This window comes from Ambystoma mexicanum, chromosome 1p, assembly GCF_040938575.1.
Source record: "Ambystoma mexicanum isolate Mex_15411 chromosome 1p, UKY_AmexF1_1, whole genome shotgun sequence".
In the NCBI taxonomy this organism is placed as follows: Eukaryota; Metazoa; Chordata; class Amphibia; order Caudata; family Ambystomatidae; genus Ambystoma; species Ambystoma mexicanum.
In genome coordinates this window covers 1,142,927,314-1,142,950,172 of record NC_090921.1, presented here as the reverse complement: position 1 = coordinate 1,142,950,172, position 22,859 = coordinate 1,142,927,314, and the positions used below count along the sequence as shown (strand labels likewise).

At 43.3% G+C, this 22,859-nt stretch overlaps 1 protein-coding gene across 4 annotated transcripts in view; it reads right to left on the bottom strand.

Moving 5' to 3' along the window:
* The window catches only part of LOC138449874 (lens fiber membrane intrinsic protein-like), a 203,529-nt gene that overhangs the window by 167,118 nt on the left and 13,552 nt on the right, over positions 1 to 22,859 (bottom strand). Inside the window, exon 2 of one of the 4 annotated variants that reach the window (XM_069604798.1) lies at positions 16,564 to 16,676. The exons of the other annotated variants lie outside the window; for them this stretch is intronic. Coding sequence (XP_069460899.1) covers positions 16,564 to 16,612 — 49 coding nt within the window. The 5' untranslated portion in view covers positions 16,613 to 16,676. The remainder of the gene's footprint in view (positions 1 to 16,563; positions 16,677 to 22,859) is intronic. 4 annotated transcript variants of the gene reach the window in all.

Sequence of the window (22,859 nt, the reverse complement as noted above, 5' to 3'; positions counted from 1 at the left end):
CTAATAATTTTTCCACTGCATTTCATTTACAACAAAATCATGTATAATATTACATTGGAGTTACAACAGGGTACCCACAAGTGACAGACAACATGTAGAGAAACATATAGGGAAAGTAACAGTACATTGCATCTGTTAGTCAACTGATAAGGTTGCATATCATTATAGGTATTCTCAGAGTATTCGATCATGCACACTACTCCCATTGTGCTTATTTCACCTTTATTATAAATGTCACCAGAAGTCTGTGTTCATTCACAAATAGTATATTGTGATAAGCCAACTGTGAAAAATCATTCAGTGTGTCTGATTCATTTTCCTTAGCATACACCCTTTGTTAGGTATGTCGTTGACCATGAACGACTAGACAGATTGTGACAACTATCAGCCAGTCGGGCAGTGATTACACAGATAAATGTGTGATGAAAACCCAGTGAGCGTGTGTATTCTATCGCCGTATTATAAGTCTGACCTGTATCCAGCATGCTTCTGGTGAGCAACGCATAGCGAGGCTCTCGTAGTCTATCCTAAAGGTGATAGGTAAACGTACCATCCAACAACTCGGCCGAACTCTTGAAAATCTGCACTGCAAAGAGCTGGCCAACCCTGCTGCAGTCTCCACCCCTACTCTTGCCTCCCAGGGTCTTTGCAATCAATGCCCTTGCCTCTCACTCCAATTCCAAAACCCAGGACATCCTGTCCACCCTCTCCTCCCCCTCCTCCTCTCCCCTCTCTGACCTGGCTTGTTGACCCTCCTTCAGCCATCCCCCTCCCTCTTTTTCCTCCTTTCCTCTTTTCTCCCCGGATGAGGTTGCTAGACAAGTCCAATCTATGAAAGCCTCATCAAAACAGGTCCATCCCTGGTCCTCTAAAACCATTAAGGCCCACATCAATACCCTCACTCCGGCCCTTGCAGATTTCTGTAACCATTCTTTTGCCTCTGGCTCTTTCCCCTCCCCTCTGAAGCACTCCTTTGTGCTTCCTCTCCCCAAGAAACCCACAGCTGATCCCTCTTGTCCGGCAAACTATCGCCCAATTTCCATTACTCCCTTTTTGGGGAAGCTCCTGGAAAAGCTGGGCATCTCCCAGCATAAACTCCATTCTGATTCTGTTGGATCTCTCCATGGCCACCAATCTGGATCCAGAGCTGCCAGAAGCACGGAAACTGCTCTTCGGAGCATCCGGGAAGACCTGCTTTCCAACATTGACTCCAACATTCTCTCCGTCCTCATCCTACTTGATCTCTCCTCTGCTTTCGACACGGTCAACCATTCCATCCTGCTCAATCATCTCCGTGACAACCTGAGTATCACCGATCAGGCTCCGGCCTGGCTGATCTCTTTCCTTTCTGATTGATCCTCCAAGGTATAATTTGGTCCTTCCTATCAACCATCTCCCTCTCTACCTGTGGTGTTCCTCAGGGGTTTAACCTCTCGCCATGGCTTTTCAACCAATATCTGGCAACTAGAAATTAGGAAATCAGGTCCTAACTATAAATGATTCATTATTGATGACTGTTACATTGAGGTTATGAGCAAGGTGAAAACCTTGGGCATTTACTTGGACAAAAACCTTAACATGAACGCCCAAGTGAACAACTTGGTCTCCTCTGCCTCATATTTTCTCAAATTGTTTCGTTGTTTGAGACCCTTCATATCAGAATCCAATGCGGAAACATTGGCAAGGGCCATAATCGGCTCTAAGATTGACTATTGCTGCAACCTACTCATAGGGTTGCCGGTTTCTGACATCCACCGGTTGCAAGTTATTCAGAATGGAGCAGTCAGGGTTGTGAAAGGCTTATCAAAAAGAGACCATGTGTCGGAGGCCCGACGTAGCCTCCATTGGTTACCGGTAAAAGCGAGGATTATGTTTAGATTGCTTCTTATCATCCAGAAATGCATACATGGAGTTATGCCACTTTATCTAAAAGAACTAGGGCCTCATTACACGGTAGGCGGTAGGGATTTACCGGCACCGGTAAAATACCGGTACCGGTAAATCCCTGCCGCCTTACTACGAGGTCCTTTAGCGGGTTGGAGTTTTAACGCCTGCTTTTTGCAGGCGTTAAATACCAACCCGCTAAGGGACCTCGGAGCTAATTACGGCACCGCAAAATTGCGGTGCCGTAATTAGCGCCTTCCCCATTCCCATAGAGCCCTATGGGGCAGAAATGGGAATGGGGAAGGGCAATGGCGGAAGGGGGATTTACCGCCCCGCCAACCTTGGGATGGGGCAGTAAATCCCCTTACCGCCAAGGCGGTGCCGGTATTTTACCGGCATGAGCCATGGCGCTAATAGCGCCATGGATCACCGCCTACCGTGTAATGAGGCCCCTAGTCTTAGTAAAAAATAACATCAGCTCCCTGCGTTCCAATGAAACAAACACTCTGTCCATGCCACATGTAAAAACCAAAAAATCCAGAGACGCAGCCTTCGTCTCAGCAGCCCCTCTCAATTGGAACTCATTGTCTGTTACATTGAGGACTATTACCTCCGTAGAAATCTTTAAAAAAGGGCTGAAAACTGCTCTCTTTTCGTAGGTTGGATTCTCATCTGGGTTTTCTCTATGCATACAAACCCTTTGCTTCTATTTGGGTTTTACCCGCCTGTCCGTTTGTGTATTGTGAATGTTTCGTTTCAAAGCGCCCTTAAGCCCTAGGGTACCAGGTGCGCTATATAAATGTTAAACATAAACATAAACATAAACTCTTGCCTACTGCATTTCCATTTTCTGCTCAAACTTCCAGTGCTATGCTGATGACACCTTCTCTCCTTCCCTCATCTCTGATTGCATAATCGCCATTCAAAATTGGTGTGCCGCCAAAGATCTTTGTCTAAATGCCAACAAGACTATGATCCTCCTCATTGGCACACTGTCACCATCCTTTCCCCTCACTCTCTGGCCCTTGGTCCTCCTCCTACCCCAACCTGCAAGGCTAAAAATCTCAGGGTCATCTTTGATTCCACACTTTCCTTCAACGCACACATCATTGCCATCTCTAAAAAGTCAAACTTCTTACTGCACCTCCTTAGAGGTACTCTGCCTTTCCGCTGCTTCCTTCAGAACTCACTGTCTCCCAAGCTCTGGTTCTCTCTATGTTGGACTACTGTAACAGCCTCTTTCTAAATCTACCTGCCCCCACTCTTCGCCCTTTACAACTAATCCAGAACAGGACTGCAAGACTTGTCCTTGGCCTCAAGCCCTGGGATCGTATTTCTCCAGCTCTGAACTCCCTACATTGGCTCTCAGTGGGTGCAAGGATTACATTTAAAACCCTCTGCATTGTCCACAAGGCTTTCTGGGGCCAGGGTCCAAAATACCTTCAACTATCCCTCCGTAAATACCTCCCCTCTCGAGGTCTTCGCTCATCCACTTCTAACTCCCTCAGGGTCAGTCGTTTTTCAAAGGAACAAGCTGGGGCAGATCTCTGTCTTCAGCTGGGGCTTCCTTTTGGAACAGCCTCCCAGCCACCTTGAAACTTGAGGAGAACCATTTTCAGTTCCAGAAGCACCTCAAGACCTTCCTCTTCGCTTCTGCCTTTGCCCCTCTTCTCCCCTGTTGATCTGTTTTCCTCTCTTGTCACCGCGCACCTGGCCACCCTCTGTTCTTCGGCCCAGGTACCTGCTCACCCTGCAATGCCTCCGGGCCACCCCTTCACTGGGATCTGTATCTGTACCCATACAGTCCCCTATTCTTCTTCTGCACTTATCAGATATACCCTATCTGACTAATCACGCACTTTCCACTGCTGGCTGCACTACCAATTTTCACTGCCTTTAATTATTTATTTATTGCACTTATTTTATTTATTTTCTGCTCTCCTCTGTTCCGAACTTCCCACTTCTCCCCCTTCCACGCACTTTGCCCCTTTTTCCCTTTTCCGTGCACTTGTGTGTTCTTAAAGTCACTGGTCCTAGTAAGCCGGTCAAGTGGCACAGCGAGTAGCTCAATCCGCGCAGAGCCTGCTAACGCAGGTTCGAATCCCAGCAGGGCCAAACTCAGCCTTTCATCCTTCCGAGGTCAATAAATGAGCACCACACACCGTGGGTAATAATAAGCAGAGCTCAGATACCTGAGGGTTTGTAGCACTATATAAAAATTAAATTATTATTATTAAGATTGCTGTTTTTGTTCTTCCTTGTTCCCCTCCCTTTGCTTGGTCGCGCTCTGAAACACTTGTGTATGAGCGTGATATAAATGAAATATTATATCATATCATGAGGTATGACTCAATCCAGACACACGAGGCAGGAAATAGTCCTGCAAAAATGATCATTATTTGTTGGTCTGTCCACTCTTTCATCATCTGCCGAGTATTCGATGCTGCTGCATATTGACAATATTGTTTTCAGGTTCTCTGAGAGGTAACATCCCGACATCCTCTGTGCCCTTATGATATCCTACTTTCTCTGGGTGTACCTGACCACAGGGAAGAATCACAATGATTGGCTACTCATAGAATGTAATAATAGGATAGGTTGGGCCCTAGTGGCAAAGCCCCTTCATGGCATGGTTTGCTTTGGTGGAACGGGGCAAAAATGTTGTGTATGTTGATGCTTTTAATAATATAATTGCAGCTATCTTTCTCTTTTCCAATAAAGACATTATTCAACCATTAATTCATGCACAGTTGGAGAAGTTAAACATTCAAAGGATATAGTATTGTTATTTATTTGAAGAATTTGACAGCACATACATGTTGCCCAGAGAGGCAGATGGTGCCCCGTACAAAATATCCTAAACCGGTGATTCAGTAACACCATCGCAGCATGACAACAATGGATTCATTAGGCATGCAGAACAGTACAGATCTCTAGAGCACTCTTTCGTAAAATTACAATTTCCTCATTATTTTACGAAAATGCTGCCAAGAGTTTGCAATCCGTCCGTTCTCCACAGAAACAGGCAGATTGCAAGCAGTGCACTGTTGTGCACTGCGATGATGCCTGTCCCACTTGAGAATAATAGTGGTGCCTGGGCGTCAAGAAAAGGCCCAGTGAAGCATGCTGTTTAGCATGCTCACTGCATGTCCATGTGGACATGTAAGTGAACAAAAACAAGTGGCACATATATGTGATGTCATCAGTGATGTCATCAATGGCATTTGTGATGTCATCTTTCATGTCCTGGGTGTTAGTCGTAGAAGTACATGGTGGTGGCGCGAGTTATGGTTGCTTCGCTCACCATAACTGGCGAATTTCAAGAGTTTTTCAGTTTTACTTGTAACCATAATGTCCTTTTAACAACGTTTTTACACTGAATTTAATAGGTTTGTATTAGTGCAACTTATCCATAATGTCCCTTTAACTACGTTATATATCCACTCCATCTGAAGAGTACAACAGGAGAATGGTCATTTAGCACTCAGAGAGATATAAAAGAGCCCGGGCACTCATAGCAAGGTGCAAAAAACAATGGGCCTCATTACACGGTAGGCGGTGGACCAAGGTGCTATTAGCACCTTGGTCCATGCCGGTAAAATACCGGCACCGCCTTGGCGGAAAGGGGATTTACCGCCCCATTCCAAGGTTGGAGGGGCGGTAAATCCCCTTTCCGCCATTGCCCTTCCCCATTCCCATTTCTGCCCCATAGGGCTCTATGGGAATGGGGAAGGCGCTAATTACGGCACCGCAATTTTGCGGTGCCGTAATTAGCTCCGAGGTCCCTTAGCGGGTTGGATATTAACGCCTGCAAGAAGCAGGCGTTAAATCCTCCAACCCGCAAAGGGACCTCGTAGTACGGCGGTAAGGGTTAACGGTCACCGTTGCCATTAACGGTGACCGTTAACCCTTACCGCCGTCCGTGTAATGAGGCCCAATGTATTTAACATATAAGTTACAAATCACAATGCATAAAAACAATTGGCAAAACATAATGCACAATCTGGACGGATCAGCTAAAGTAAACACACTCACCCACTCGGGTGAAAAACGCCACATGTTGCATCCATTACAAGGACTTTATCAGGCTTATGTCGACAGTTTTCAAATGCAGCTTTCTCTTAATTTAAAACAGGCTGAGTCATTCCAATCTCATTGCCATCATGTGACTGCCATAGAGAAAATGCTCATAAGCGCATCTCGCCATCTTGGAACAGTGTAAGAAAATGTGCAAGAAACATGGTTTCACAACTATATATACATTTATAAACGCTTAGGTATGTTTCAGTAGTCATCTGATGCAATTTATAAGTGTTAGGTTGCCCTCTGTTGTCCAAATAGCAAAGTGCACATCTGTGTGCCCTTCCACTTCAACCACAGCTATTATTTTAACAAATAACTAATGCAATTGATCACTGTTAGGTTGCCCTCTGCTGTTCAAATGGCATAGTGCACCTCAGTGTGCCCTTCCACTTCAACAACAGCTATCATTTTGACAAACAGAATGAGCATGGTTCTATGCAGTCACCTTCACCTTCCACTTCCACCTCCACTTATCTTCACAAAGGGCACAATGGTTCGGTTCCAGTGTCAATTAATAGTTAATTATTGGCTCAACATTTCAGTCTCTAAAGAGCGAAACGCTGTATGACAAATGCCTCCTCACAAATTGAAACTGAAAGTAGGTGCTGTCATTGTGCACTGTAATTATGCTACTACCCAACCTTATGCCATCACAGGAACTCTGCAATGGAACAAGGTTGACAATTACGCGTCTACAAAGACACATCATAGAGGCCCATGTAATCGATTAATTACACTTAGATACTGTTCTTACACCACACATACCATCTGATACAAATATGCCTTTCAAATTCAAAAGACACAGGGACAGACTTTTGACAGAATCTGCTATACTTTCTTAAACCTGTATTCAGTCACAGGCAACTATATGTTGCTCTCTCAAAGGTTCGATAATATGGCTCAGTAAGAGTTGTGTCTGAGAAGAACGAGATTGTTAATTGTGTTTACAATTAAATATATGAGTAAGTGAATAAATAAGAGTGCAATCATATTCAATTAAAAACCTTTAAGATATGCTAGAACGGTGTATGTTACGCTGGGTAGAGCCAGTTAATAATTGAATTCCTGCGTCCGTCCTATAAATTAATCTAATCTCATCCATACTAATATGATGAAATTGAAACACGGGGTGACCCAACCTTAATACCTTTAATCGCAGCTGAATAAGAAAGCTTAATTCGCTAGTGCAGTAGCCTGTGATAAACTGCCAGGTGCAAGGAATAAAATATACTCTCAGTCCCAGCGTACCCCACATGGAATGGTGCTTTCAATAGGCAAGGGCAGCAGCAACGCCCTTAAACAAACATTGTTAAAGCAAATATGAGTGACATTCTCAACCCTTTCAAATGCAGTAACATTATCTGAAAATGCAACACACTAAACCTCGCAGATAGAATGGCACTCCCAGATGTGTGTATATACAATGTCTGTGCATTTTAGTATTTTGGCTACTCCCATTCATGGACTTATTTACTAAAAGTATCTCTTAATGAGTCCTGTATATGCATTAATACTTAAAAGCATATGATTGGAATATTGCGTGTAGTATAAGCATTCCATGAATATAATGCAAGTGCAATTTCACGTGTATCAAAATCCCACATTAGTTGTAAAATGATTGACAACCTTGTTGGGAAAGTACATGTGCTTATGTGCAAAATGCAAAACTCCTGCTTATGGCCATAATGACCGATCGATTGAAGTGCAAAACAGTATGCAGATGCATCTCATCTCATGTCAAATAAAGTGCAAATGCATTTTGACTAAGAATGTAAACATAGCTGAAGGTGCCAGATGCATGTATACATTGTATAGTGAATTGCAACAGATGAATGATTGAACTTTGAAGCCAAGATACGATATCTTAAACAGAGTGGTCCGGCATGGCGTGTGTGCTCATTCAAAAGTCTCTGTAAGGTATTCAATTGAAAGGTGGCAAAAGAATGACAAAGAATTGTGAATCAAAGTGGACCTGCAACGGGTCAAGCAAAACCATGTGCACATTCAAAAGTATTCAATGTTAATAGCGTAAAGAAAGTTGATGACAAAGTAAATTGAAGTTGGTCCGAGAACGGCAGAGGGAGATCAGCTGAGAGCTTCTTGGTTAAAGCAAGTTTATGTTGAAAAGTTAAATTGGTATTAGTCCGAGCCCAGAGAAGGGAGACTAATTGAACATTGTGTTGAAAAAGATCCGAGCCCAGCTGAGGGGGATCCGAGGTGAAGCATGAGTCTCCAGAGAAAGAGCATCCTAAGAGAAATTGGATGCATGCATATCCTCCAAACATTATATTGAGAGGATCTGAGCCCGGCTGAGGGGGATTTGAGGTGAATAGTTAATTGCCTGAGAAATTGGATACTTGTGAAATATCAATAGGAAAATAACTTACTGTTTGTTTGTCGCATCAGGCCCTCTGAAAGAAGAGACTTTGAAAGGCAAAGAAACTTGGGCACGGAAGGCCCTGATGCTAGTGATTGCACTGTATCTTTGTGCTAGAGAAGCCAGAGACTGTGGTAAGCTCGAGTGTAAAGCCTTGGCCCGTGCTGAAATGTGGGGATTGGAGGCCAATGGCCTGAACATCCTGACATATAATTTTATTACACTTCTCCTTTTCCGTAACACTGTTTCCCACACTATTTGTTTTAGAGGTAAGGATTTGCAACAGGTTTATTAGTATAGGCCCTTTTATTTTGACAAGACACCACTAGGTTTGCGTTATTATTATTTGATGGTCGTAACTTGCTGCCATCTGTAGATTTAGGATTAGATAGGCATTTATCAAACCCTTTTAGAAGTTCAATAAACACTCTTGAACTGTGGTCACTTGTGTCTGTCTTACTGTTGATACCATGCCTTCCTTACAGTATACATAGAGTCAATTTAGAAATACATACATTTCTGAATCACATTTAACCCAGACGGTTTTAAAGTATCCAATTTACATAACAATGTGGCTTTCAGTTGATGTAACTTTAGTTCTCTATTCCCTTTTCTCTTGTGTTCAGGGATATGAGCGAGACCCACACATTTCATACATTCCACTGTGTTTGTCTATGAAATGTGTCAAAATATAGCTAGTATCAGCATTTTTGATGACCTTGTAGTGTTGTAATATACACATCTTTAAAGGTCCTATCATGGATCCTATGGATTATAAATCACAGCTACATATGATTTATAGACAACAAACTTAGTTAAACATGTTAGTCTATATCTGAAAAGCCACAGTTGACCACCCTGAATTAAAAACACTTCCTTTGACACAAAATCACACATTTTACATGTGTGGCACTTATAAAAACCAGTGGTGTTACGTGCATGAGGAAGCCAATTAGAAAGTGGTTTCTCTATATCAACAGAACAGAGAGACAGAATATTACTTAAAGAGGGTGTGCTAGAAAAATGTAATTGAGCAGATTCCCCTAAGACTCTCTTAAGATCTCTATCATTGGCCAAAATGTGCCAGTGTTTGGTTAGTATTGTCTTCTTATTCTTTATGTTTGGTCTTCAAAACATTTGTTCTAGCTCTAGATTTAGTTTTGTTGAATGAATTGGTGATAACAAAATGTAGATAGCCTCTCTTAATAAAGCAGGCGCCAATTTAATTTGCCTCACTTAGATAATTAATCAGTCTCTGGTACATATTCGTTTGGCTCTCAAAACTTCCCCATAATCAAAGGAGTTAATGAGAGCTTGGGGGTGGTAATTCTTGGCATGTAAGGTAGAATTAGAGCTGGTACCTTTCTACAAAGAGTAGACATCAGCTCATTGTTAATCACTTGAAATGTAACATCGAGGAAGACTAGCTCATGTTCGCTGCTATTGATGGTCAACCTTAGATTCATGTTGTTATCATTAAGTTTGTCAACATAAGTAAATAGTTATTCTTCTGTATCATCCCATATTAGAAATAGATTGTCTATAACATGATACCAGACAATTGTATGATGTGTATATTCTTCCAACGTATGAAAAATGGCCTTTGCCAGTGGTAGTTAATTACCTACAATGAGACTGCAAAGTTATTTTGTGTGATCATCTTCACTGTATGAGAGAAATAAAATGTGTGCTTCGTGAAATGTAATAATAACAAATGACTAAATTCCTGGAATTGTACGTTTAATATGAGGGTGTTACACAATATAGTAGTGTATATAAATGGGCAGCTACATAGATGGTATGCTAACATATGTTAGATCAATACCAGGGTAAATATATATTGATTTAATTGAAATGTATTCTTAGGCTACCGCTCATGCAATAATAATACGAGACCAATGAGACTTAAGGGGCAAAACGGCATGAATGGGAATGTTGAATGTTTCACAATGTGATCTTTGTAACAGATTTATTTTCTGGTTTTGATTAGTTTCTTTTAGCTATCAAACTAGTACTAAGAAAGGATGGTCAATGTATTGATTTGACTTGACTTGAAAAAGTGCCTGTGGAATGAAACATGAGTTGGCATCAAGCATGGCCAAAAACGTATACTAATTGAAGGTGAAAATACAAAAACGTCTTATTGGATATCAAAATATATGCTTTTGGCATCATTTCTCTGATTAATCTCAGTGCCTTGACCAATTTCTTGTAGTACAAATTGTATTGTGCATGGGTATAAGTAAGTACTACAGCACGTACAATCCATACATTGTTTACATGCTGTTTACATGCTTGGAGTGTGTCATTACAGAAACTAAAAACTATGTTTAGCAACTCTCCTCCATCAGTGAAGAAGTGCTTGTCTTGAGACTGTGTCCAACAAATAATCTAATTCCTGGTCACCTACCTAAGAGCATCCTGAAACCATTCCCCCCAAAAATAGTGAATAATAATGCAATATTTCATCATATATAGCTCTTTAAGAAATGTTGTCTGATGTTTTCAACCTTATACTGGGGCAAATCAAAATTGCCCTACTGCCCTATAAAAGCACTTTAAAATATGTGTAAAGGTATGCCAGAGGACCGAGGTTCATGCTACACAGTCACGCTTCAGCAGAGTGCCCTGGGCACAACAGGCCCTCCTCGGGCAATGATGCAGGACTCAGCCAAGGGCAAGTTAGAACTGTCCTTTATTTTCCCAAAAAAACAGGGATCATACAGGAAAAACACATTCTCCAGCAATCACATCTCCTGAGCCTGTGTCACAAGTTTGTATTACACAATGGCGTCACAACAGCTAACCTTACCCCAAAAAACTAAGAGTCCATTCTATTGGATGGTTCGGGTGGTATTACCTATTGAGGTCACCTATATGAGTGGTCCTTCCATGTCAGTTGGTCTAGCCTGAGGCTTCCAGAAAAACTATCAATTACATTGATGCAGGGTGACATGACTACCATTGGCCCTTGCCCATTAAACACCACCCCAGGATTTTCCCTCCCTGATTGGCTGGCGCGAGTCCCCCCATGCCTGGGACCCTGCTCTGTTCACAAAGCTCAGTGTACCTTTTCAAGGCAATGAGAAAGACTGCTTGTCCCAATTGTTACCACTGGTATAGCCACCTAGCCTGAGAGAGTGTCTGCGGATTGCAATGATTGTTGGGCAACACAGATATCAGTTCTTGTCTGCTTTGCTGGGAACAGCTCCTCTTTCCACCACCGATAATAGTTACTGTTCGGCTTGGCCGAGTCACTTGGGTGAGGAACGCAAAACTGAGCTTCCTGGTCTACAATTATTGAGGATTTATTCTGTTATTTTGCAGGTGGCTCCTTGTCCCTGGAGTCAGGAATGTTCCACCCACCCTTGTCCTTGGCTTCGAGCACTGGCACTTTGCTTCGTGCTGCAGAATCTGCTTCTCTTAGCCCCTTATTCTGGGGCCTGTGGCATCATGCAATAACACTACAGTCATTCTATGGTTTTCCTACATAGATATAAGCACTGCCTTTGATAAAGTAGATAGAGCTAAGCTCTGGGCAGTGCTTGGGTCCTTAGGGTGCCCAGGGGAAATTCTACAGGCTCCGGTTGACCTCCATACGGATAACGAGGCCTGTGTTCGCAGTGGCTCTGGGGGGCACTGCACGGCTTGCTTTCAGGTGGGGTGGGGTGTGAGGCAGGGTTGTGTACTGGCCCCCATTTGCTTCTGCCTCTATATTAATGGCCTCTCACAGGACCTGATTGGTGTATTGGCTGATTTTCTAGTTTTGGGAGGTAGGGGGTTTCCAGTATTGACCTATGCTGACGACACTGTCCTTCTTGCAAGAACACCTAGGGCCCTACAGGTATTGATCAATGCCTATTCAACTTTCATGGACAATTTGGGCCTAAAAATAAATTCTAAGAAATCTGCAGTAATGGCGTGCGTGGGTAGAAAACGTCCTGTGCCCATGAAACCCATGCTATGTGCAGGTGAAATCATCCCCAGAGTTAAGACCTTTGACTACCTTGGAATATGTTTTTCGCAGGCCTTAAATGGCAAATACCATGGGGCCAAACAATCTGTTAAGATGAGTCAACAGATAGGTGGAATCTTTCGGTTTATGTCGAAGTGTAGGGGCCGGCCTTTGGATGTGACCCTTAAGCCGTCCACAGGGAGCTGGGTGTGGAGTTTTGGGAAGATCAGTGGGCGCTGGCCCCTCTTTTATTCTGGGTCAGGCTGTGGGCTAATGAGCATGCTTCCCTGTGTCATACCAGTATACGCACTGTGCAGGGCAAATGTGGCTGGAAAAAAATCCCCTGGCTAGCGTATGTCTTTTCAACTCTGGGTGAAGCCAACTTAGGTGCCCTTTTTCCGCCTGATACTCTCTTGTCTAAGAGTGAGGGGACTGTCTACAAAGCTAAGTTGGGTGAAACCATAGTAAGAAAAAGAATTTTGCTAGAGAATGGCCATAGAAATGGCGAATCTCACTCAAGCATTAGCTGCTTAACTGGAATCCAACCTTACCTGCTTTGGAGCACGTTAAAAAAGGACAGGTGGTTGATCACGAGGGCACGGTTTGATTGCCTTCGGCTGCAAGGTAACACTCATAAGTGGAATGGTTTTCCCGACAAAGCGGGCTGCCCGGTTTGTGGACACTGTAGAGAGGATATCTCTCATTTGTTATTCTTCTGTACGAGGTATGTTGGTATACGTAAAGCGACCCTGATTCCTGCCCTTAAGAAGACGATGATCTGCACACATAGGGCTGCTCTTGTGTTTCTTTTGAGTGCCGAAACAGTTTACACTGCATGGGCTCTTTTGACGTTCTTGAAAAGGGTGATGTATTTCAGAAATAGCATTCTGAAACTGCAAGGTGGTGAAGGTCTGTAATAAAGCATAATAGCACCCGTAATGGGTTAAAGGTTTTTGTACTGCTTTTTGTATGACCCCTCACTAAACTATCTTTTAATGTAGCCCACGATGAGGTAACCATTCGACTGTTAATTGTACTTGTATGCTGCCTTTGGAAATGTTTATCGATTCTATTTTTATGGAAATGTAATTTTAAGAATTTGTAATTTGGATTTTTGCAATAATGTGTTTATTTGTTCTTTGATGGTTGTTTTTATACATCCGAATAAACTTGTTTGACCTTGACATAGATATATACTGTAGTATTCTCCTTAGGGGTTAGTAGTATTTGGCTCTTACAGGTTCCTTATACGTCCCCGAAGGTCCATATGGTTAGTTGCTCTGTGTGACTCTTGCTTTCTTGCGTTTCTGCATTTCTGCTTTTGGTTATGAAAGAAAAAGGCTTCTGACAGTATGTACATCTTCTGTCTTTGTGTGTGTGTGCACATGTATGTCTGTGTAACTTCATGCAGAGATGCAAGTTTGCTTTGAGACTGGATGTTTATCATTAGTCAACCTTTTGCAATGATGTGGCACCTGTATCCGCAAAGACATCAGCTGGATAGGGTTTGAACGGGTGTCTAAGAGAATATCTGCTCACATACGTAGAATGTACTGGCCCTCCTGGGGGCTGGCCAAACAGTGACTGGCATCTCTCGTTTCTCAGTCTTCAGGCTGTCATGCATATAGGGGACACAAAGGGCATTCCAGGGTCCCTCTCTTCATATGTAATTATGTTGCAAAATGCGATTTGGATAATGTCGCTTTTACATCGTGATGAGCATGAACAACACAGATAATCATAAAACATAGCTACATTTTGTTTTACTTGTTCTATACATTGTTTATTGCCCAATTTTGGGTTTTAAACAGAAAGAGTCTAAAGACAATAATTATTATATTGACAAAGAAAGAATCAAATGACCATAAGATGTACCTATCCTGATTCAACTTGTAATACTCTTTTGTGGGCCAGGGGAAAGAAATTACAACATGGAGGACACAATTACCCATACTTCCTGTTAGGAAAGATTTCCATTTAATGTGTAATTTTCCCTCCAGTTGTGTACCCCCCAAAATGTTGCTTTGTTTAAACACCATAGTCTGAGTTTACCAGAGGAGCACCGCCCTCTGCTGCACTCCCCTGGGCTTTTCACTCACTTTGTTATATGGAAACTGCCATGCCCTTATAGACAGTCAGTACTGGGGGAATATTGTTTCCCTTAGTCCGTGCCAATCTTGCAACTTTTCTGCACCATTTAACAAGTGTACAATGCACCTTACAGTACAGCGCACTTGGGTCTAATAGTCATTTCCAAAGGCACTAGTAACTCTCAAAGGTTTTTTTAGGAGAAGTGCCTATGTGTCTCGGACAGGGCTGGTGGCAGCTTATCTTTTCATGTAATTTTAACCCTTTCCTGCCAGGTAAACCACATTAACTGAGTTTAGCACAAATAGGTGGCCTGGCTCCAAAATGGCCATGCCACAAGGTTCTTTATCCTGTCCTTTGGCCATCTTGCCCCTTCACCTTCTCCAGGTCGAGCCGACCCGGGTCAGTCCTTATTTGGGCATGCATTCTCCCATGAAACACCAAGCTTTTGCGGGCTTCTACATCCCTTGTGTGTGTGCCTCCAGGATGTGGGCTGGAACGTCTGGTTCCAATACACATCCTGGGTGTCAGAGAGTCTGAGGTGCTGTGAATGCCTGGGACCATCGTGGTCCATGATTGGTCCATGTATGGTATGCCTGTATGTGAGCAAATCTCCTATTGGGTCCTCTTCATTTTGGCGCAAAATAAATTTTGGATAAAAGAAGGCTCTAAACACTCATACCATGTCGATCTCTAGAGTTCTCACTGAACGAAGGATAGGATCCATGCATCCTAAAACTAAGAAGCCGAGTTGAGGAACCGCTGGTGACCCGCTGGAAGGTTTGGCACCCTGAGCCCGCTGTCGTCCCGCTGGACTCCTCCGCATCTGATCATCCTAGAAGGTCTGCGAAGACGCTTCGACCCAATGGAATAGTGGGACCAACTATTCTCGGCACCTTCATCAAACCCTGCAAGTAAGCCTTCTCGGAAGTGTCCCTGGGCCAACCAGTGTGGTGACCAGCTTACACAGGACCTTTGCCCTGATACTGCCACTGTTTCGAGGAGACACTCAAAACTTGGTACGTCACTAGCTATGTGTTCTGTACACTTGGCATTCCCAGGTCTAGAGTAAAGTGAGTGCCCTCGAACCGAGCACACGTGGTTACCGTGTCGTCCAGCTCTGGTGACAAACTTTGCAGGTGCGCTGCTTTTGTGCCCCTCTTGCCCTTGAAGCCTGCTGCAGTGAAATTGGCCTGATCCATCCACCAGGAGCAGAGAAATCACCAGTGTCCTGTTTGGGAATCAACGCTGTATCTTCGTCGCTGAAAGCCGCAGAGCCACCAAATTGCCGCACTTCAACCTGCAGCTGAAGTGGACTCGACTGCCGAAGTTCGGTATGGAGTGCACTGGGGGTCGGTGAGTAATTGCAACCCTAACCGCCCCTAGAGCCTCCATCCATTTTTACGCACGAGTGGCCCCTGAGGTCCTCTCTCCTTTACCCTACTAGTGCGAACTATCAAACTATTCCTGAACTCTGGAACCTGTTCTGCCCTGTTGCGGAGACCCTCCACGAATAGTGAGAACTTATTCTTCATCACCTCACCCACCTTCCTGAGCTGCTACAGACCCTTGAAGAGACCCCGTTTTGCCCATCTGCATTATCGCGTGCGCCAGCATTGCAAGTACATTTGAGCAATAGGCTCCACTCTCTTTAGGGATTGGACTGCCTCTCAGTTAGGATTGTGTTTGATGCAGAAAGGACCTAAAGACTATTTGCACTGCCTGCTTCCTTTCCCTTTTAGGTTCTGGACCCATTTTGTGCATTAACCCTTTAGATTCCCTGGTCTTGTAGATATGTATTTTGATAGGATTGTATTGATCTAAAAGTATTACTGTGATGGTTATTGTGTGGTGAACTTTCAAAGGCCTTGAAATGAATGTATTTGTATTTTTTTTATATATATATATATATATATATATATATATATACCTGACTGGGAGTGATTTGTAAGTGTCCTTTACTCTGTATGCTCATTGAGTTCTTTCAGGCACCCTCAACCCTCTTTACACCCATGACATCAAGGATGACATCACAAATTTCATTGATGACATCACTGAGGACATCACATGTCTGGCTCCCTCTTTTTTCGTTTAGTGACACATGTACACCAGATGCTTTTCTTCACTGACAGTGAGAAACTAAAAAAGGAAAAAGTACTATATTTGTGGTCCTTACCCTTCTGATATGGTCTTAGACTACTTTCCTTATGGTTCAGTCGCATCATATGGAAGAATCATCATCATCATCATCATCATCATCATCATCATCATCATGGGGAGGAGGGAAGCCTGAAACACAGCAATCCTTTCTGTTCATAAAGCTAATCAGTGTGGTTGTGAACACTTTCTGGTAGTACTGCTATTGTTTTGATTACTTTAGTTTCTCTGTATATGCTCATATGTGTATGCGTTGTGGTCTCTTTATGTCTTGTGTATATCAGTACAATTATGTAGTAAGTGAGGCATTCTTAGGTGCTTATTACATGTTTTACAGAATACAACAATCTGAAATGAAAGCATTCATCACTGTACTATCAAACGTGGGAGGATTTTGAATATTGCACCTCTATGATGCATGCTGTAAACAATGCATTTGTTTCTGCATGAGTGCGTTCATGTACTGGAAAGAACTCTATAATACATTGGTGTTTATAGCAATGCAATGTTTAATGAACAATTTATCTAATGATAGTTATTCCAATCATCTCTGATAGTTTTCTGCCAACATTACAATGATAATCCCTTGTGGAGGCTTGTCATGAAAAGTAAATACACATGTGATGTCATCAGTGATGTCATCATTGACAATTGTGATGTCATCCTTGATGTCATGGGTGTTAGTCATTGCAGTGCACAGTGGTAGCGCGAGTTATGGTTGCATAGCTTACCATAACTGCTGAATTTCTGGGGTTTTTCAATTTTACCTGTAACCATAACGTGCCTGTAACAACATTTTGCCATTGAACGTCATATGGTTGTTCTAGTGCAACTTAACCATAATGTCCTTTTAACAACGTTTTCTCAGTGAAATTCACAGCTTTTAGCCAGGATACCCTTAGTTTGTAAAGATTTACTGTACAACATACTGAACCCGCTGGCAATATGTTCATATGCACAGTAGTCACCAACTATGCATCTAGTCCCAGAGATCGGGTGGCATCCAACCTGCTGAGAAATGCACAGGCCCTCTTACATAGTGCTACCATTCAGCAAACACAAGTAACATATACAAACAGCACCATGTACATGATATCCAACTGAAAATAGAGTAAGTCTGTAAACTGTGTACTTATGAAACAAACAGCACAAAGGCAAAGGGAGGGCACCACAACGAAGTGCACCAACAAGAGAGGGGATGTCTGCCTTCAACAATCTTACCGCACTGCTACTTTACATTGGAAGAAAGAACGAATGGGCAAAGTAGGGACTTGAAAGTAGTAAGAACAGAACATCAGTACAACACACTAAGCACACTAAAGCTTGAGTGATAGTTGGTGCAGTACACAACAGTAAATAAGCATAGCGTTGCTTTCTTTACGCAGCAATGTAAAGCACCTTACAGTGACTGGAAGAGAATTTCCCTCATAACATTGTGACTTACCATAGTTACCCCATTCGTACACACAGCAGTCGGAAATGTAACATATTTTATCTCTATTGCTTCATGTACAGGTAACACATTTTTTATTGTGTAAGACAAGATATTGGAAAGGAAAGCAAGGCAGCACAAGTGGCACCCCTTCCACAACAGCATACAGGCAGAGGAAAGGAAAGAAACTCTATAAATAGCTAAGGGTAGAGCCTGGAAGGTGAAATGGAAGAATTGGTAAACAATTTTGCTGCTTTCAAATATTACATACAAGGACATATTATGGACAAAATAAAACACCTCTGCCTGACCTGCACATGTACCCCTTCCCCATTTCAGGGCCCGACATCCCCTCAAAATCGGTGTCATCAGCAACCGTACAATGATACCTCAATCCCTTCCTCCCCTCTCGACCAACTTGTACTAACCCCCACTTCCCCACAAGAAGTATTCACTTCTGCTACCCTTTCTCATTCCGAACGTATGTATGAATGTGTGGTAGTGAACGTTCATACTTAAGTTGTTGTTCAGTGAGCATGTAGCTTTTTCTTTGTTTTTAAAATGCCGTTATGACTGAGCGGAGCACAGCACTGCTGGGATTGGCTGCAATTAAGGAAAAAGGAGGTGTCCTACTGACACTGCACCTGGTCAGCCTACTCGTAATGACAATGGAGGCATCCGCAGGATGCCAGTATGATCTGCAGGTCAGCATCTTGTGAACCACCTACAATTAGTTGTGGGAGTGGACGTTTGTCCGTTGCACAAATACACGCATGCGTATCTCTTCCTCTGTCTCCTGGTAACACTGCCCCTGCCCAGCATATGCGAACAAAGTGATAACAACCTTTAATTATTTTGAGCCATCCAATCGTGCCCTACACGTAACTACACACATGAATATGCCACCTGCTATACCCTATAAACACCCAGCTTGTCCCAAAATGGTTGGCGCATGTGTGTGGCAATATTAATCAGACCAGAGAACCCAACGATGTGCATACGACACCTATGCACATGCGCACAAACTACTCCACTCAAAACGCATCCTGCGCACAGCCCTACCAATAGACAACATTTGCGACATCACCATGCCACTGCACCCACGCTACGCGTTGGCCCTTCTTTCGCGGACACAATCCGCACCATCTGACAGCAGAAAAGAACAATATTGTACTATCTACGGAATGTTATTGGGAAAGTACATGCTTACAAACACCATTGCACATGTATGTATTTGTTTGAACGATGTAACCCAGTTTTCTGGGTGCCCGGTCTCTAGAGCAGCCCTATAAAAGACCACACCCCAGAGCAGCTGTGCAATCTGTTTGTAGCTTTTCAACGCAGAATAGGTGGCCACATAGCTTTCAGCTGTAATTGATGCCGGACCAAATGTACTGCGGTACATTACCTTTTCAAGTAATGGCAACCATTTCAGCCCAGTTTACTACACACACTAATGAAGAAAGGTATTAATGCCCCTTCCTGTCAACTGCACCCTCAGTACCGATAATCCCCACTGTCCCATTCCCATGCGCAGCATGCTGACAACGGTAGTATGTGGCACATGTGGTTCCCCAAGTACCGCGAGAGCCGTGCCCCACCAAAGCACAAACAGTCCTTCTTCCCTTTCTGCTATGTTCTTTGTAGCATACCCTCATTGGGTACTGTTAATTATTCACACATGCATCCACCAATCATATTGCAGTGCTCTCCCTTTAATACTATCAGTTCTGTACAACAGTCCTCTGCGTACACACCACACCCAGAAACGTTATTGTGCAATCCCTTAGCCTCCACAGTCTCATTTCCCCATGGCCGCCATCCCCAAAAGCCCAGGATGTGGCTTTTGTGCTGTTTGCAGGCGTGGGGGAATAAATTGCAACCCGGGTAGGGTATTTCATGTACAATGGCGGCTCTGAAAAGAGCCTTTTTTTAGGTGCTTTTAGAGAAACAGCTTCTTGTGTGGTTTTATGTGATTTTGTCTTTTCTACTCCTCACATTCTTACAGTACACTCTTCAACGCATCCTGTAGATGGGCAAAGAAAACAGCATTACCAATGGGTGACAAAGAAATTCCATTTACATGGAAAAACTCTGCATTTCGACAACTAATGATGTCATTGTTGCAGAAGAACATCCTACGAGCAGACAAAAAGTCACACATGCTTCTGTTGATGAGAGACCTTCCAACCTCTGGCTGGGAACAACATGCATTAGCATTGTCCCATACTCTTCGTGGTGGCATGGATGAGAAAAGCACCTGGGCGGTGGGAAAAATCCTCTTCACTCCATTCAGCAACCTCTTGAGGTCAAGGAACAAACAAGAACAAGCCGCGTAACCCAATGCATGCCCCCGTAATGGATGACGACTACATGCACAGTAGCGAAACTGGCAATTTTTCGGCAGAGGTGAATGAAAATGCTGAAACGACGGACATGGACAGTGGACCACACTGTGTCCTCTCCATCCAAACCGAAATCGCCATCAAAGTGTCTTTCCTGGGCATACTTGTGCAGATCTATCACAAAGGGATCACACAAAATCAACACAATCCGCTTCTCCATGTCAGCTCTCCTCAGTACGCAGAGTAATGAGAAACAGTCTTACCGCCTCTTCTTTTGAACCACACCCTGAGTACCTGATTGGATAATCCCCACAGTCCCATTTCCATTGGCCAACATGGTGAGAAGGGCAGAATGTGGCACTTGCGCTTCCCCAATTACTGCGAGGGACGCACCCCAGTAAAGGAGGATCATTCCTTCTTCCCTTTCGACTGATCTTTGTGCAACCCTACCTCGATGGATAATATTAAAAAGTGACACACGCATCCACCAATCACATCCAAGACGTCCGCATATAACACTGTCAGTTCTGTACAACACTTCATGCCCACTGTTACAAAATCGGAGTAAAAGTGGCATCTAATTCCTCCAGCAGAAAGTTCCATAAAACTATCCAAAATGTCTTCATTTGCATTCATGCAAATGGGGACCCATCAGCACAAAGTACAGATACAAAAATGTTGTGTGCACTATTGTTACAACTGTGTTTCAAGTGCCTCTGAGCAGGCTGTCTACCACTGAACATCTACAACGTATGTAAAAGACGTCGTTTTTTTCTCCCATCACCTACCATCAAGTGCCACTGCAATGCAGTAAGCTTTCAATGTATTAATTTACCCATGTCGCCCATTTCAACATCAAAATGGGAACACTCTTCTTTCCTTCGGACACTGCCGCAAATGTTGTGCCTCACTTACCCATCTTGTACAAAATTCGTAAAAATATAGCACAAAAGGAGCAATGCATGTATCTTAGCAACATACACAAAGTACATACAGTGAATGGATACAAACAGGATGCCTGCCATTTACCTTGGACACTTCAACAATAGGCTTCTGGATGTGTCTGTAGAAATGTACCTTTTGCCACAGTTTTTGCCGTACACACAATAACCACAAACTTGATTGAGCTGTACCTCTGCCACCACCCTCCCATTTCCATGACTGCCATCCTGGAAAGGGCTGCATGTGGCACGAGCAATGCTGACAGTACCGTGGACTCTGCAAAGATATTGTGCTAGGAACGAGAGCGGGGGAATACATTTGCAACTGGGTGGAGGATGTCCTTTGTACTGGCACCTTTTAAAAGAGCCTTTTTTTTAAATGTTGTTTAATTTTTTCTTTTGTGGTGCTTGCAGAGAACCTTGTGTGTCTTTGCTCTTCCTCTCAGTTTCTATTATCGTTTCCTCCTTACAGTTTTGCAGGATTCTCTTCGATGCTTCTTGCACATTGTAAAACCAAACAGCATTGCCAATGGCGATGAAAGAAATGCCATTTCAATCGAACTTTGTTTGATTTTGCTCTTTATCTCACTGTCTGGTATGTTTTCCTCCTTACATTTGTACAGTATTCTTTTCAACGCTTCTTGCACAGTGTAAACCAAAACAGTATTGCCAATGGGAGTGAAAGAAATACCATTTCCATGGAACCAGTGCATATTTCGCTCATTAATGATGTCATAGTCTTTGGCGAACATCCCAGCACTGCACATAAATTGACACATGCTTCTGTTTATAAAACACCTTCCGACCTCTGGCTGGGGACAAATTACTTGAGAAAACCACCTTGGCAGTGGGAAAAATCTGCATCAGTCCTTCCATCAACTTCTTTAGGCAACGGAGCAAACGTCGACACGACATGTACCCCAAATGTAGAGCTCCATAGTGCACGACAACAACAACAGTCCCCACAGAGGCCACACATCTGCAAACGTCAACCATAGCACCGAAACTACCCTCATACACAGTGCCCCAGAAAGGCTCCACTCCTTCCAACTCGAAATTAGCAGCCATGCCTTTGTGCTCGGCATACCTGTGCAGATCTCCCACAAAAGTATCACCCACTATCAGCACTCTCGGTCTCTCCTTCTCTGCCGACCTCAGTCTACAAAGTATTGGGAATAAATACTGCCGGGCCTCCTGTGAAGCACACCGTCGACACCTGATTGGATAATCCTCACAGTTGCTTTTCCATTTCCACCATACTCAGAAGGGCAGGATGTGGCACATGCTCTTTCTCAGCTACAGCAAGGGCTGTGCCCCAGTAAAGCTGGGACAGTCCTTCTTCCATTTCCACTATTCTTTTTGTAGCACTCCCACATTACGTACTATTAAATAATGACAGAGGCATTCACCAATAACATCCAAAACCTCTGCATTCAACACTATCATTTCTGTACAGCACTCCATATGTGGAGTGCTGTACCTTTACACACACAACTTACAGGTCTCTTGTGATTTCAAAGCTCCTCCAGTAACAAGTTCTCCAAAAGTATCCATGCTTTCAGCATCGAGAGTCACCCAGAGCAGGACTCATCACCAC